The following is an 18,145-nucleotide window of genomic DNA, read 5'->3' on the forward strand; positions in this document are numbered from 1 at the left end:
TCAACCACTTCTACTGGCCCAATATGTCCAACATGGTTAAGGAGTTTTGCCTCTCCTGCCCCACCTGTCAAGCCAGTGGTAAGACAGGTGGACATCCAAAGGCCCCCCTCATTCCACTTCCAGTGGTGGGGGTTCCCTTTGAAAGAGTGGGTGTGGACATAGTTGGTCCACTAGAACCTCCCACAGCCTCAGGAAATATGTATATCCTGGTAGTAGTGGATCATGCTACCAGGTATCCTGAAGCTATTCCCCTTAGGTCGACTACTGCCCCTGCAGTAGCCAAGGCCCTCATTGGTATCTTTACCAGAGTGGGTTTCCCTAAGGAGGTGGTGTCTGACAGAGGTACCAACTTCATGTCAGCATACCTAAAGCACATGTGGAATGAGTGTGGAGTGACTTATAAATTCACTACACCATACCATCCCCAAACTAATGGCTTGGTTGAGAGATTCAACAAGACATTAAAAGGCATGATCATGGGGCTCCCAGAAAAGCTCAAAAGGAGATGGGATGTCCTCTTGCCATGTCTGCTTTTCGCTTACAGAGAGGTGCCACAGAAGGGAGTAGGATTCTAACCCTTTGAACTTCTGTTTGGTCATCCTGTAAGGGGACCACTTGCCCTTGTTAAAGAAGGCTGGGAGAGACCTCTCCATGAGCCTAAACAGGACATAGTGGACTATGTACTTGGCCTTCGCTCTAGAATGGCAGAGTACATGGAAAAGGCAACCAAAAACCTTGAGGCCAGCCAACAGCTCCAGAAGTTTTGGTATGACCAAAAGGCTGCACTGGTTGAGTTCCAACCAGGGCAGAAAGTCTGGGTTCTGGAGCCTGTGGCTCCCAGGGCACTCCAGGACAAATGGAGTGGCCCTTACCCAGTACTAGAAAGGAAGAGTCAGGTCACCTACTTGGTGGACCTGGGCACAAGCAGGAGCCCCAAGAGGGTGATCCATGTGAACCGCCTTAAGCTCTTCCATGACAGGGCTGATGTGAATCTATTGATGGTAACAGATGAGGATCAGGAGGCAGAGAGTGAACCTCTCCCTGATCTTCTGTCATCAGACCCAAAAGATGGCACAGTAGATGGAGTGATCTACTCAGACACCCTCTCTGGCCAACAGCAAGCTGATTGTAGGAGAGTCCTACAACAGTTTCCTGAACTCTTCTCCTTAACCCCTGGTCAGACACACCTGTGAACCCATGATGTGGACACAGGAGACAGCATGCCTGTCAAGAACAAAATCTTTAGACAATCTGACCATGTTAAGGAAAGCATCAAGGTGGAAGTCCACAAGATGCTGGAATTGGGAGTAATTGAGCGCTCTGACAGCCCCTGGGCTAGCCCAGTGGTCTTAGTCCCCAAACCTCACACCAAAGATGGAAAGAAAGAGATGAGGTTTTGTGTGGACTACAGAGGGCTCAACTCTGTCACCAAGACAGATGCCCATCCAATTCCAAGAGCTGATGAGCTCATTGATAAATTAGGTGCTGCCAAATTCCTAAGTACCTTTGACTTGACAGCAGGGTACTGGCAAATAAAAATGGCACCTGGAGCAAAAGAAAAGACAGCATTCTCCACACCTGATGGGCATTATCAGTTTACTGTTATGCCCTTTGGTTTAAAGAATGCCCCTGCCACCTTCCAAAGGTTGGTGAATCAAGTCCTTGCTGGTTTGGAGTCCTTTAGCACAGCTTATCTAGATGATATTGCTGTCTTTAGCTCCACCTGGCAGGATCACCTGGTCCACCTGAAGAAGGTTTTGAAGGCTCTGCAATCAGCAGGCCTCTCTATCAAGGCATCCAAATGCCAGATAGGGCAGGGAACTGTGGTTTACTTGGGCCACCTTGTAGGTGGAGGCCAAGTTCAGCCACTCCAACCCAAGATCCAGACTATTCTGGACTGGGTAGCTCCAAAAACCCAGACTCAAGTCAGGGCATTCCTTGGCTTGACTGGGTATTACAGGAGGTTTGTGAAGGGATATGGATCCATTGTGACAGCCCTCACTGAACTCACCTCCAAGAAAATGCCCAAGAAAGTGAACTGGACTGTGGAATGCCAACAGGCCTTTGACACCCTGAAACAAGCAATGTGCTCAGCACCAGTTCTAAAAGCTCCAGATTATTCTAAGCAGTTCATTGTGCAGACTGATGCCTCTGAACATGGGATAGGGGCAGTTTTGTCCCAAACAAATGATGATGGCCTTGACCAGCCTGTTGCTTTCATTAGCAGGAGGTTACTCCCCAGGGAGCAGCGTTGGAGTGCCATTGAGAGGGAGGCCTTTGCTGTGGTTTGGTCCCTGAAGAAGCTGAGACCATACCTCTTTGGGACTCACTTCCTAGTTCAAACTGACCACAGACCTCTCAAATGGCTGATGCAAATGAAAGGTGAAAATCCTAAACTGTTGAGGTGGTCCATCTCCCTACAGGGAATGGACTTTATAGTGGAACACAGACCTGGGACTGCCCATGCCAATGCAGATGGCCTTTCCAGGTTCTTCCACTTAGAAAATTAAGACTCTCTTGGGAAAGGTTAGTCTCATCCTCTTTCGTTTGAGGGGGGTTGTGTAAGGAAATGCCTCCTTGGCATGGTTGCCCCCTGACTTTTTGCCTTTGCTGATGCTATGTTTACAATTGAAAGTGTGCTGAGGCCTGCTAACCAGGCCCCAGCACCAGTGTTCTTTCCCTAACCTGTACTTTGGTATCCACAATTGGCAGACCCTGGCATCCAGATAAGTCCCTTGTAACTGGTACTTCTAGTACCAAGGGCCCTGATGCCAAGGAAGGTCTCTAAGGGCTGCAGCATGTCTTATGCCACCCTGGAGACCTCTCACTCAGCACAGACACACTGCTTGCCAGCTTGTGTGTGCTAGTGAGGACAAAACGAGTAAGTCGACATGGCACTCCCCTCAGGGTGCCATGCCAGCCTCTCACTGCCTATGCAGTATAGGTAAGACACCCCTCTAGCAGGCCTTACAGCCCTAAGGCAGGGTGCACTATACCATAGGTGAGGGTACCAGTGCATGAGCATGGTACCCCTACAGTGTCTAAACAAAACCTTAGACATTGTAAGTGCAGGGTAGCCATAAGAGTATATGGTCTGGGAGTCTGTCAAACACGAACTCCACAGCACCATAATGGCTACACTGAAAACTGGGAAGTTTGGTATCAAACTTCTCAGCACAATAAATGCACACTGATGCCAGTGTACATTTTATTGTAAAATACACCACCGAGGGCACCTTAGAGGTGCCCCCTGAAACTTAACCGACTGTCTGTGTAGGCTGACTAGTTCCAGCAGCCTGCCACACCAGAGACATGTTGCTGGCCCCATGGGGAGAGTGCCTTTGTCACTCTGAGGCCAGTAACAAAGCCTGCACTGGGTGGAGATGCTAACACCTCCCCCAGGCAGGAGCTGTGACACCTGGCGGTGAGCCTCAAAGGCTCACCCCTTTGTCACAGCCCAGCAGGGCACTCCAGCTTAGTGGAGTTGCCCGCCCCCTCCGGCCACGGCCCCCACTTTTGGCGGCAAGGCTGGAGGGAACAAAGAAAGCAACAAGGAGGAGTCACTGACCAGTCAGGACAGCCCCTATGGTGTCCTGAGCTGAGGTGACTCTGACTTTTAGAAATCCTCCATCTTGCAGATGGAGGATTCCCCCAATAGGGTTAGGATTGTGACCCCCTCCCCTTGGGAGGAGGCACAAAGAGGGTGTACCCACCCTCAGGGCTAGTAGCCATTGGCTACTAACCCCCCAGACCTAAACACGCCCTTAAATTTAGTATTTAAGGGCTACCCTGAACCCTAGAAAATTAGATTCCTGCAACTACAAGAAGAAGGACTGCCTAGCTGAAAACCCCTGCAGAGGAAGACCAGAAGACGACAACTGCCTTGGCTCCAGAAACTCACCGGCCTGTCTCCTGCCTTCCAAAGATCCTGCTCCAGCGACGCCTTCCAAAGGGACCAGCGACCTCGACATCCTCTGAGGACTGCCCCGGCTTCGAAAAGACAAGAAACTCCCGAGGACAGCGGACCTGCTCCAAGAAAAGCTGCAACTTTGTTTCCAGCAGCTTTAAAGAACCCTGCAAGCTCTCCGCAAGAAGCGTGAGACTTGCAACACTGCACCCGGCGACCCCGACTCGGCTGGTAGCGATCCAACACCTCAGGAGGGACCCCAGGACTACTCTAAGACTGTGAGTACAAAAACCTGTCCCCCCTGAGCCCCCACAGCGCCGCCTGCAGAGGGAATCCCGAGGCTTCCCCTGACCGCGACTCTTTGAATCCTAAGTCCCGACACCTGGGAGAGACCCTGCACCCGCAGCCCCCAGGACCTGAAGGACCGGACTTTCACTGGAGGAGTGACCCCCAGGAGTCCCTCTCCCTTGATCAAGTGGAGGTTTCCCCGAGGAACCCCCCCCCTTGCCTGCCTGCAGCGCTGAAGAGATCCCTAGATCTCCCATTGACTTCCATTACAAACCCGACGCTTGTTTCTACACTGCACCCGGCCGCCCCCGCGCTGCTGAGGGTGAAATTTCTGTGTGGGCTTGTGTCCCCCCCGGTGCCCTACAAAACCCCCCGGGTCTGCCCTCCGAAGACGCGGGTACTTACCTGCAAGCAGACCGGAACCGGGGCACCCCCTTCTCTCCATTCTAGCCTATGCGTTTTGGGCACCACTTTGAACTCTGCACCTGACCGGCCCTGAGCTGCTGGTGTGGTGACTTTGGGGTTGCTCTGAACCCCCAACGGTGGGCTACCTTGGACCAAGAACTAAGCCCTGTAAGTGTCTTACTTACCTGGTTAACCTAACAAATACTTACCTCCCCTAGGAACTGTGAAAATTGCACTAAGTGTCCACTTTTAAAACAGCTATTTGTGAATAACTTGAAAAGTATACATGCAATTTTGATGATTTGAAGTTCCTAAAGTACTTACCTGCAATACCTTTCGAATGAGATATTACATGTAGAATTTGAACCTGTGGTTCTTAAAATAAACTAAGAAAAGATATTTTTCTATATAAAAACCTATTGGCTGGATTTGTCTCTGAGTGTGTGTACCTCATTTATTGTCTATGTGTATGTACAACAAATGCTTAACACTACTCCTTGGATAAGCCTACTGCTCGACCACACTACCACAAAATAGAGCATTAGTATTATCTCTTTTTACCACTATTTTACCTCTAAGGGGAACCCTTGGACTCTGTGCATGCTATTCCTTACTTCGAAATAGCACATACAGAGCCAACTTCCTACAATCACTTACTCAGACTGGTACTTTCCGGAAGGGATATTGCTTCAGTTAGCATGCAATGACGATTATATTTCATGGTGGCTGTTCAGAGAGCAAGCCTTGCAACATAATGCGTTCCTAGCAGTAGCAAATTACATTTGTAGGCCTCTTTCCTTAATGCTAGGCCTGTGCAGAGATTTTCATTGTGTATCACAGGGGCCACTAGGCCTAGCATCCCTAAGAACTGTAAAATGCGATTCCACACCTGCATTTCTTTCACTTGAAAGGGAGAGGACCTGTACTTCTCAGCACCTCTGCAATACATTAAATGAGAGATTACTAGCACTTCTCAGTAGCAAACAGGTGTCTAAAGAGTGATTACCTGCACTTTTTTGTTTTCATTTAATGCAATGACTGTCATTTTGAAGTGCTTGTCGACTGAGTGGGAGCTGAAGAGGTGGTAAATTGAGTCAGACTCTCAAAGGGGCCTGACCTTAACATGGAGCTCTTTGGTAGCACTGTGTGGAGTGAACACAAGCAAGACCACTTGCACCAGATTCACACGAAGGAGGGCAAGTTCCACTGCAGTTTACACCATAAGGTAGAGAGTAAACCATGACCAGAGAAGCACAAACACATCTCGCGCACACTCTTGTGATCTGATGAGTCCAGTCACTGGGACTGGGCACCCGGTGACCGCCTCCCTTGTGGAAAACCTACCCTAACAATATATACACTCTTTGGGTGTCCTTCCATCCAGACAGGGGGCACCCTGTGGGCACTCTTACCCCCGCTGCATCGGGCACTGACCATACTTGAAGAGCGGTCTGAGGCCTTCTTTGATAGGTCTACAGTGCCAGATACAACAGACGGTCAACGCGGCGCCGTATGATATGATAGCCAAAAAACCACAGCAGATTAGAGAGAGATAGAGAGAGAGGGAGAGAGGGAGACAGGGCGAGAGACTGCAAAAATGGAGGAAGCGACAGTGAGAGGCGGCTGCTGTAATTCTTTACCCAATATGGAGTTGCAAAAGGAGCAGACCCGGAGACTTTGAGGGAACGAAAGCACAAAAGTTAGCGGATGATTCAGCAAAGCGTACGGAAAAGAGGGTGTCAGGGCGCATTACAGAGAACGGTATTGTAGTTGCATTTATGTAGCACTTACAACCGCTGACGAGGCATTGAAGCACTTCGTGAAGGGCAGCATGCTACTCTGGAACCCAAGGTTAGCGGTTATTTCAGTGTTCTTGGTTACCAGGGTCAGTCTTCTGATCTCACAGAAACCCATCCATGCATTCATCCAGTTTCTTTGTGGTAGATTACATTAATAGGCGCTAAGTGTGGTCATTAGAGTGAGTTTCGTGAAAATGGCTGCTGGGATGAGCAGAGAGACTGGAGGAAATGCAGTGTTGTTAGTTTGCAGGGGAGGGTTCCAAGGAAGGGGAAGCTGTGATCATTGACACAAGGTGTGGGTAATTACTAGAGATACAGTAATGTAGAATAAAGCAGGCACTCTTGCGACCCCAGACATTTAAATTCGAGATTTCGCCTCAGATGTAAATGTTTCAACCAGGAAGTGTGGGATAACTATGTTCAGGATCACAGAATCCCACAGCAGGAAGGGGTGGGGCTTAATCTGAATCACCAATGACAGACGTTTGTTCCAGGCACAGACCCCGCCTCCAGAGAATGCATACCTCTGCTCAGTCAATGCCATAATGACCAAAGGAAATGTCACCTAGAGATGTGAGTCTTTGCGCTACGGAGTCTGTAACGAGTAAGCAGGGCCACTGGAAGTATGCGATTGTGCAGCTGTGGCGATTTCTGAAAGTTATACTTTTGCCACATTTGCTACACAATCCATCATCTGCCACATAATCGGCAGATTTTGACAAAAAAAAAATTCTAGCTAGAACGGTTCAAAAGTTACTAAAAATGCAGTGACACATATTGTTGCCCAGTAAAATTCCCTTTGCATAGCTGGGCGGCTCATATTTGTGTTGCTTATGGCTATATTTAGGTGCTAAATTGGTACTATTGAGGTCCTACCAATGCCCAGTGTTACGTAGTTTAAAAATGACAAAATAATTTGTAATATTATTCCAAGATGTATTGCATCAAGGCTTTCCTTTCATGGGGCCTTCTCCTGCCGCACAATCCCCGTGGCCCTGCCTGTAAGCAGGCGGTTTTGTAAGTAAGCACCGGATGTGAGACATGGGTCATTGTCTGCCTCCAGAGTCGAAGCGCTATAGTCAGTGACGGGACATCCACAGATCCTGAAGGTTCGCTGGCATGAGGACAGTTACGTTTGGAACAATAACAGTTGTATAAAAACACACCAAGAGACAGATCAGAAATGGATCAACATTTTCAGTATTAAAAAGAGAGAGACCCCCTTGGTTAATAAAAAGCCCTTTTATTGAAGGTAAAACGTGGCAGCTTTTCCAGCTACATGTGCAAACTCTTGGTTCATTTAAATTATTTCAATGCTCTTTTACAAATCACTCTTCTGTCAGTCTCCCCGCCCCCCACCCACCAGATGGACCCGTGACGTCATCAGCATCCGCCGGTGACGTCATCAGTAACCGCCTGGCCGCGAGGCTACATGGGAGCAGAGGGGTGAGGGTTTTCAAATCACAAACACATCTAGAGAAAACAGAATTATTTTTTACGAACAGTACCTAAAACCCACCCAGACTCATGCAAACTCTTAACCCCCACACAAAATCCTATATCCTACCCCAACCCACCAGCCTTGCCAAGTTTCCCAGGCCCATGCGTGATGCGCTGCCCCAGTCCAGGTTTGACCTTAGAATTCTGGGACTTGTAGTTTTGTTTATTCTATTATAAAACAGGACTACAAATCCCAGAATTCAAAGGAAAAAGTCCTGAACTGGAGCAGCACATCATGCATGGCCCTGGGAAACTTGGCAGCTGTGACCCACAATGTAACAGCTCAAGTATTCCTGTAATAGTGAGTTTGTACAGCACAACACCGCATTCCCTTGAAATGGTTACAGGAGTCCTAGTTACAGCACCTTAGAGAGGACTAAAGGTGGAGTGACCTGGGAATCTGGCAAATATCTCACCGGGCCCTAAGAGGCCAGTGGAAGTGGGGCAGAGTCAGTCATGTGTCAGGAACAGGGGGTGACTCAGTCCCAGTCATCCAAAGGAACAGCTTGCAGATTTCCTGAGTACCCCAGGAAGCTCTGTGGTTATTCTCCCTGCTGAAAGGTGTACTCACGACCTCAGTATACTGAACAATACTGTGAGTCGTTCCTGGATGATGCCGGAGTGATATTACAGGAAGGCAAGCGATTGGACATGACCAGGACAGCAACACTGGGGAAGGAGGGTCCACCATCTCTGGCCATGGGCTGGTTCTTTGTGGTACGTGGAAAGCCCCCTGATCCCTTTCCACCACTGCTTCTTCTTTCAGAGCCACAGTAGGAGAGTCCACTCAACGTCCATTAAAGAAGCCTGTACTCCACAAGTCCACGTAAACAATCACAGGGGTGGACAAGCAGTTTATGGGCAAATGAGATGTGTCTGCTGAAACCAGAGTGACCAGGATACCACCAGCAGAAACTTCTGACCTGCATCTTGTAACCATCTCCCAACATGGCTTTGTTGACCAATAGTTGAGCGACTAGTCTTTTATGTTCAAAGTCTATCTTGGAGTAAGACCTCTAGCTACATCATGTCTGCTTGAGTGTTTTTAATCCTTGCAAAAGGCGGCTTTGCTGCTCAGGCCAGGCAGATCTAGAGGAGAGAGAGAGAGAGAGGAGACTCATCCTTTGGATGGTGAGGCAGTTAGCCGATGTTTCTTCTTCATCCAGGTTCCCTCCTCCAGCTGCATGTCCTTCAGCTTCTTCTGTGGTTGCTACTTGCCATGGTAGAAGGAGCTTCTGGCAGATGACACGCTGGTCTCTCCCCGGTAGCACCGCGTGCAGGCTCTGAAGATGAGGAAGATGAGTTCGGCCACGTTGAGCACTATGCATATGCCGGATGTAGTCAGCATGAAGACTGTGAAGATGGTCTTCTCGGTCGGTCTGGAGACGAAGCAGTCCACGGTGTTGGGGCAAGGGTAGGCGCTGCATTTGACCAGCCGGATCATCTTGTACCCCGGGTAGATCACGTAGAAGAGGTACATAAAGCCAACCTCAAAGATGATGCGAAAAATCACACTGAGGGAGTAGGTCCACCACAGCGAGCCAGAGATGCGCACTTTGTGTTTTTTAACCTCGTCTAAGTGCGCGGCGTCTCCTTGGCCGGACATCTTCAGCATTTTCTTCTCCTGGTGCTGCAGGTGTGCAATATGCATGGCCACGAGCAGGGCCGGGGTCGACACGATGATCATCTGCAGGGCCCAGAGACGGATGTGGGAGATGGGGAAGAACTCATCGTAGCAGACGCTGTTGCAACCAGGCTGTTCGGTGTTACAAGTGAAGGAGGACTTCTCGTCACTCCATACAGTCTCAGCGGCCACCACCAGCACCATGATCCGGAAGATGAAGACCACGGAGAGCCAGATGCGGCCGATGCTCGTAGAATGGCGGCTCACTCCACCGAGCGTGGCGTACAGGCCGGCCCAGTTCATCTTCTCTGACGCCTAAATGAAAGAAACATGGAGAGGGGTAGGTAGGCGTTGCTTCAGGGAACACTTAGCAAAAGCAGAAGGGGTTGCATTGTACATATGGATTAGGGCCTAATTTGGAGTTTGGTGGATGGGGTTACTCCCTCACAAACGCTACGGATATGCCGTCCGCCATCTTACAATTCCCTTTCATACTATAGAACTTGTAATACGGCCGATGGGATATCTGTCACGTTTGTGATGGAATAACCCGTCCGCCAAATTGTAAATCAGGCCCTAAGTGTCCAAGACAGTGATATCAAGGATGACCTACTGCTACGCCCACCAATGGCTGCACAAATATAACCTCTAAAGGACCACTTAAAGAGCCTACTCAGAAGGTGGTTTAATGCTAAGTGGGCAGGAGGTCAAGATTAAGAGGGTGTCTTATTCTGCAAATACCCAAAAAGAAAACCAGGACTGAATGCAAACTTCTGCCTTTCCAGCTACCAAAACTACTTGAACCACATACAAACATCCACCTCTCCAGCCTCCATAACTAACAGACCCGCGCAGCATAACTTTCAGAACTGTAAACAAATATCTGCCACTCAAGCGCCATAACCTCCAGGACTGCCTACAACCATCTGCCTTTCAAGCACAGTAACTTCCAGAACGGCATACAGGCATCTTCCTCTCAAGCACATAACTTCCAGGATTGCATACAAGCATCTTCCTCTCAAGCACATAACTTCCAGAACTGCATACAGACGTCTACCTCTCAAGCACATTACTTCCAGCACTGCATACAAGCATCTGCTTCTCAAGCACATAACTTCCAGAACTGCATACTACCATCTTCCTCTCAAGCACATAACTTCCAGAACTGCATACCACCATTTGCCTCTCAAGCACCATAACTTCAACGACTGCATACAACCATCTACCTCTCAAGCACCATAACTTCCAGGACTGCATACAGGCATCTACCTCTCAAGCACCATAACTTCCATGACTGCATACAGGCATCTACTTCTCAAGCACCATAACCTCCAGGGCTGCATACAACCATCTTCCTCTCAAGTACATAACTTCTAGAACTGCAATCAAGCATCCATCTCACCAAGTGACATATCTTCCAGAACTGCATACAGGCATCTACCTCTCAAGCACATAACTTTCAGATCTGCATACAGGCATCTTCCTCTAAAGCACATAACTTACCGAAGTGCATACAACCATCTTCCTCTCAAGCACATAATTTCCAGAAGTGCATTCAAGCATCCGTCTCACCAAGTGCCATAACTTCCAGAACTGCATACAAGCATCTGCTTCTCAAGCACATAACTTCCAGAAGTGCATATGACCATGTGCCTCTCAAGCACATAACTTCCAGATCTGCATACAGGCATCTTCCTCTCAAGCACATAACTTCCAGAACTGCATACAAGCATCTGTTTCTCAAGCACATAACTTCCAGATGTTCATACCACCATCTTCCTCTCAAGCACATAACTTCCAGAACTGCATACGACCATGTGCTTCTCAAGCGTCATCACTACTGGAACTCCAGACAGGCATCTGTTTCTCGAGCATCCAGGCATCTTCTTCTAAAGCACATAACTTCCCGAAGTGCATACAACCATCTACCTCTCAAGCACATAATTTCCAGAACTGCATTCAAGCATCCATCTCACCAAGTGGCATAACTTCCAGAACTGCATACAGGCATCTACCGCTCAGGCACATAACTTCCAGATCTGCATACAGGCATCTTCCTCTAAAGCACATAACTTCCAGAAGTGCATACAACCATCTTCCTCTCAAGCACATAACTTCCAGAACGGCACAAGCATCTGCTTCTCAAGCACATAACTTCCAGAAGTGCATACGACCATGTGCGTCTCAAGCACATAACTTCCAGAACTGCATACAGGCATCTTCCTCTCAAGCACATAACTTCCAGAAGTGCATATGACCATGTGCCTCTCAAGCACATAACTTCCAGATCTGCATACAGGCATCTTCCTCTCAAGCACATAACTTCCAGAACTGCATACAAGCATCTGCTTTTCAAGCACATAACTTCCAGAACTGCATACAAGCATCTGCTTCTCAAGCACATACCTTCCAGAAGTGCATACAACCATCTTCCTCTCAAGCACATAACTTCCAGAACTGCATACAACCATCTGCTTCTCAAGCACATAACTTCCAGAAGTGCATATGACCATGTGCCTCTCAAGCACATAACTTCCATATCTGCATACAGGCATCTTCCTCTCAAGCACATAACTTCCAGAACTGCAGACAGGCATCTTCCTCTCAAGCACATAACTTCCAGAACTACATACGACCATGTGCTTCTCAAGCGTCATCACTACTGGAACTGCAGACAGGCATCTGTTTCTCGAGCATCATAAATTCAGTTCACAAGGAGCCCCGGCAAGAGGCATGCCAGAGACGTACCCAGCCGTGGGACTATGGATTGGCGTCTCTCCTGCAGTAATGAATACCATTTTCCTCTCGTCCCACTCTTACACTTTGGGCTTTTGAGTGCCAGTGCTGTTGGGTTTTACTGAAGCCTGAGAACTAAAGACTCGAGCTGAGGCCTTCGTGTTCTGGTGACACTGAATCCTTGCCGTCTGGGTAGTCACCACATATACTCGGCCTGGGTTGGCCTGGTTTGTTAAGTGTATGAGCCCTTCTGGCCACCACCTCCAGGACAGCCCTGAATAGACATTCCGGGTGCTTCCTCCATGTACCAGGGGTGGGGTCGGGGTGGAGGACCCCGGGGAGAGGAAGAGGTGAACCAAAAGCCATGATAGTGTGAGATCCTACAGCCCAAGACAGCGTGAGACCCTACAGCCTATGTCTGTGAGAGACCCTGCAGCCTATGTCTGTGAGAGACCCTACAGCCTATGTCTGTGAGAGACCCTACAGCCTATGTCTGTGACAGACCCTACAGCCTATGTCTGTGAGAGACCCTACAGCCCAAGACAGCGTGAGACCCTACAGCCTATGTCTGTGAGAGACCCTGCAGCCTATGTCTGTGAGAGACCCTACAGCATATGTCTGTGAGAGACCCTACAGCCTATGTCTGTGAGAGACCCTACAGCCTATGTCTGTGACAGACCCTACAGCCTATGTCTGTGAGAGACCCTACAGCCCAAGACAGCGTGAGACCCTACAGCCTATGTCTGTGAGAGACCCTGCAGCCTATGTCTGTGAGAGACCCTACAGCATATGTCTGTGAGAGACCCTACAGCCTATGTCTGTGAGAGACCCTACAGCCTATGTCTGTGACAGACCCTACAGCCTATGTCTGTGAGAGACCCTACAGCCCAAGACAGCGTGAGACCCTACAGGCTATGTCTGTGAGAGACCCTACAGCCTACGTATGTGAGAGACTCTACAGCCTATGTATGTGAGAGACCCTACAGTCCAAGTCTGTGTGAGACCCTGCAGCCTATGTATGTGAGAGACTCTACAGCCTATGTCTGTGACAGACCCTACAGCCTATGTCTGTGTGAGACCCTGCAGCCTACGTATGTGAGAGACTCTACAGCCTATGTCTGTGACAGACCCTACAGTCCAAGTCTGCGTGAGACCCTGCAGCCTACGTATGTGAGAGACTCTACAGCCTATGTCTGTGACAGACCCTACAGTCCAAGTCTGCGTGAGACCCTACAGCCCCTGTCTGTGTGAGACCACCAGTTCATGACTGTGTGGGACCACACAGCCCAGGGTTGCATGAGACCATATTTGCCATAAATGTCTGAGACTCTACACCCCATGAGTGTACGAGACCCTACCACCCATGAGTGTAGAGATGGTACATCCCATGGGTGTATGAGACCCTACCACCCATGAGTGTATGAGACCCTACTGCCCATGAGTGTATGTGACTCTACTGCACATGAATGTATGAGATGGTGCACCTGAGTGTATGAGGACGTACCATGAGATGGCACATCTCTTGAGTGTATGAGACCCTACTGCCCATGAGTGTATGAGACCCTACCACCCTTGAGTGTATGAGACCCTACTGCCCATGAGTGTATGTGACTCTACTGCACATGAATGTATGAGATGGAGCACCCAATGAGTGTATGAGGACGTACCTTGAGTTGGCACATCTCTTGAGTGTATGAGACCCTACTGCCCATGAGTGTATGAGACCCTACTGCCCGTGAGTGTATGAGACCCTACTGCCCGTGAGTGTATGTGACTCTACTGCACAGGAATGTATGAGATGGTGCACCTGAGTGTATGAGGACGTACCATGAGATGGCACATCTCTTGAGTGTATGAGACCCTACTGCCCATGAGTGTATGAGACCCTACTGCCCGTGAGTGTATGAGACCAAGCCACCTATACCCTACATGGGAGACTTGTCACTTCCAGTGCACCCTAGTTCTAAACATGGACTTATCACAACATCTCTAGGTGCACTGCTGGTGTGTCACAATGGACTTTACCACATATGAGAAGTACTTCGATCACCGCATCGGCAGAGCACGCTACGTCTGAGCACGTAGGTGCGGAGGTAAGTCTAGTACTTATGTCTGATTCACAAAGGGCCTCCGCACTCGTGGCCGAGGCACACGCAGTAGTGGAGAAGCCTCCGCGCTCAGGGCGGAGTCTCCGCGATAAGAATTCTCATTCCGCGTGACTCCCCCCCGAGCGCGGAGGCCCTTTGTGACTCAGGCCCTATAAACTTATCTTGACAACGCAGTGGTAGCCGATAGTGTGAATGCAATGTCTTTGTAGATCGATATTTGTCAACCTTCATACAGAGTCATACCCAGATTAAAAAACACAACAAAAAAGACAATGTTCAGCCCTTGCTTAAAATGTCACCCAAAGCTGGAAAATCTTGCACACTCGGGGCCCGATTCCAGTGGTGTAACAAAGGCCCCCACAGCCACTGCGTTGCGGGGGGCCCTGAGCTCCAGGGGGCCCCCTCAGCACAGTACACTGTGCACAGGCGGCAGGCCCCTGGCTGGGATGGAGGGGCCCCCCTAAGCCACTTTGCAGGGGGACCCCCTTAAGTTTTGTTATGCCATTGCCAAATTCACAAAAGGCCTCCACACTCATGGCAGGGGTCCCGCACTCATGGTTGGACCTTCATTTTGAATTGTATCCATTGCAGAGGTCCCATCACAAGTGTGGGCTCTCCCCACCCTCTGTCATGACCGCGGGGTCTCCGCCACGAGTGCGGAGGCCCTGTTTGAATCAGCCCCTCAATGCACAATGTACCAAGATAGCAGCCCTGGGCCAGCTCAGCAGGCCACTTACCAAGCAACCTTCTAGCAACACTGTGCCAAGCGAAGAGGCCCCAGCTCAAAGCACACTGTCCATCAACTGATGAAACTTCTATCGAGGGTCCTCATTGTGGTCGGGTTCCATGTCAAGGGCTCTGACAAACCCATGGAGCTGAGGTCTGAATTATTTTGAACTTTTAAATAAGGACATATTTTCATCTTAGCCCCACTTTTGATGCACGGTTCAGATATGTCGCCCCTCCTGCCATGCCTGAAGAACCATCTGGGTCTTGAGGAAATATGAATATGGGGCTGCATCCTGCTCACGTCACTGAGACGAAGGGAGGTAGAGTTGGTCTGACTTGGGGTTCCTGCTCTAATGTTCTCCCAGGACTGGCCTCTCCCTCCAGTCCTCCTAACTCCGAGACCCAGACGCAGACGGTTCCTTTGTTGCAGAAACTGGCTGGAGACGCCTTCACACACTTCCCTCTACACTTCTACTTGCAAAGCAGATGGGCAGTTCCTGGAGGCAAACTTATCATGGTGCCCCCCCCCCAGACAGCAAGTGTGGACAAGAACTGCATTTATTGTTGAGTGTCACATAGTTGGTCTCCCGCTGACCCATAGAAACCCAAAGCCAGTATTAGCTTTATAAGCCCTTATAACATAACATAACATAACATAAATTAACATAACGTAATGTCAACTATGTTAGTAGCGTAACATAACATAGGTAGCGTCACTAGGTGGCCTTTTGTCTACTCAGCTGCAGTACCAGGCCTGCCCGGCAGGTGTCTCTGTAAGAGACTTTAGTGGTGACTCAGCTGCACTCCCAGGCCTGCCCACCCGGTGTCTCTGTAGGAGCAGGGTTGCCCTCTTAAAAGACAATGAAAGGGTTCCTGGCTACATTCCCAGGCCTGCCTAGCAGCTTTCAATGTAAGAACGGGCTGCCCTCTTAAAAGGCTATACATATTTTCTCGGCTGTATTCCCAATCCTGCCCTGCAGGTGGCGTAGTAGGACCAGGCTTCTCTCTTGAGAGAAGTTAGAAGCTTCAAAAGATTGGAATAGCTGTACTATTTGCTGCCATGCAAGGCCTGTCCAGCAGGTGTCACCATAAGAACAGTACTGTATCTTCTCTCAACTGGTGAAACTATCAACATCAAGTTGTGTCTTCTGAAAGCATCCCTCCCTCTAGGTCAGTGGTCTCCATACTTTTTAATGCCACGCCCTCCCCCTCCCCCCCCCAGTTGAAAAATAAAAATCACTGGGCCCTGCTTCAGAGTTTTTCACATTTGAAATATGTCTAGACTATTTAAACATTGCAAGTACTGCTGTGTCTTTAAAAATGCAATAACATGTTTCTGCTTAAAACAAAGCCCTGTTATCTGCATAGTGCTTCTTTTGCCCAGAGCCTGGTGCCCCCCTGGGATCACTTGAGGCCCCTCCAGCGGGGCCCACTCCCCAGTTTGAAGACCCCTGCTCTAGGTCATGGGTACTCACAAATATTTTCCCAGGGGCCAAAATGTTTGGTCTATGATGTGCCCAAGGGGCCATACTAGTGCCAGTGGAATGACTGTCAGGCGAGGGGGTTGGTAACTGGTGGTTAGGTATGGGGAGGCGAAGTGAAGGACATGCATCTATTGGCTGAATTGAGCAATATGAAACCAGAAAACCTGGGATTAATCCCGGCTTCCCCATTTTTCCAAGTTGTTTGATCCTAGGCAACTGCTTACTTTAATTTTCTTCATTTTACATATGAGGACAGTGAAATTTCAGGGTCTGTGCTGTACAACTCTTCTCCTGTGTTTGATTTAATAAACTATCATGTAGATCATGTATAATAGGAACCCAGGCCACCCAAAAAGTGCACATAACACCTGACTTGCCTCTTTAATTCACTATTTGTGTATTTGTCAGGGTTGGGGTAAGAATCCATGTTTCTAAATTCATGTTTGAAAACAATCATTTTTAAATGAATACTTGTCAATGCACTGGTATGATAAATTATACTTAGGTTTCACACTTTTGCTGCAAGATGTCTGAAAATGAATGTGTTTCTAAAGTGACGCTCGTGACTCTATAGGTACTTCCTTTCCATAAGCTCAGTTAACCTTGGAATGAAGGACTGCCTCTTTATTTAAGATCTTTTTATTGTTAGAGCTGAGTCCAGCAGGGGGCTCCTCCGCTAAGGTGGACGAGCGTCGCCCCACGTATGCTACACTATCATCATTTTATTCTTCCTGGGCGGAGTGACGGGCGGGGCGGGGCTGGAGGGAGGGGGCCGGAGGAGGGCTATGTGCACCACAATGTGCACATGTCCGTTTGGCCGGCAGTGTGGGGCCGGCCATCAGACATGCGCACTTTGCATGTCCTCTACCCGGCTGTACTGCACAGTGAGTGGAGAACGTCCCCAGGCTCCCACTCCCAGTCTGAGCGGCGAAGCAGGTGCTCAGACCAATCACAAGGCTGCTGTCATGCTGGTGACAGCAGCGTCGTGATTGGCTGGGAGCCTGTATGCACCCGGGAACTGGAAGAGGACAGAGGGGAGACGAACACGTCTCCTCTCGAAGGCTAGTGTTTTTTTTTTTTTTTTTTTTAAACCACCCCTCTCCCGCCTGTCCCCACGCACCCTGTCCCACCCCACCACCCCTGTTCAGTGGAAGCCGCCACTGGAGTCCAATGAACAGGGTAGCCCTATACTTCTGTTTCCCCGGGGGCGCATGTAAAGGTCAGGGGGGGCCGGGCCGTACTTTGGGTATCCATGCTCTAGGTCTTTGAAAGGTACCACTCACAGAGTGCTGGAGACTTGAATGGGTGCAGACGTGGCAGAATCCGTGCAAGACTCCCTCGTGCACAGAACAGGCACGGCACAGGTACCACAGGCTCCTTCAGATACACTTATGCAACAGGCAACCGCGGCGTAAGATTGATTCACACACAGAACAAGTGGAGCACAGTAACTTCAAGCTCCCCCTGGTATGTTTACACAACAGACTGCAGCAGTGCAAGCTTCTCTTGTGCACGGCGGTGGTGGGAACACTGCTGTGGTGCAGGGCTAACCCCACAGCAGCTCA

At 49.4% G+C, this 18,145-nt stretch overlaps 2 protein-coding genes across 6 annotated transcripts in view; both read right to left on the bottom strand.

Moving 5' to 3' along the window:
* Window positions 1–18,145, bottom strand: part of LOC138260778 (gap junction beta-1 protein-like) — a 47,794-nt gene that overhangs the window by 8,685 nt on the left and 20,964 nt on the right. The window lies entirely within an intron of this gene.
* LOC138260813 (gap junction beta-1 protein-like) overlaps window positions 7,627–18,145 on the bottom strand; it is a 31,463-nt gene continuing 20,944 nt past the window's right edge. Inside the window, exon 2 of the mRNA XM_069209249.1 lies at window positions 7,627–9,838. Coding sequence (XP_069065350.1) covers window positions 9,110–9,826 — 717 coding nt within the window. The 5' untranslated portion in view covers window positions 9,827–9,838 and the 3' untranslated portion in view covers window positions 7,627–9,109. The remainder of the gene's footprint in view (window positions 9,839–18,145) is intronic.

This window comes from Pleurodeles waltl, chromosome 2_1, assembly GCF_031143425.1.
Source record: "Pleurodeles waltl isolate 20211129_DDA chromosome 2_1, aPleWal1.hap1.20221129, whole genome shotgun sequence".
NCBI lineage: Eukaryota > Metazoa > Chordata > Amphibia > Caudata > Salamandridae > Pleurodeles > Pleurodeles waltl.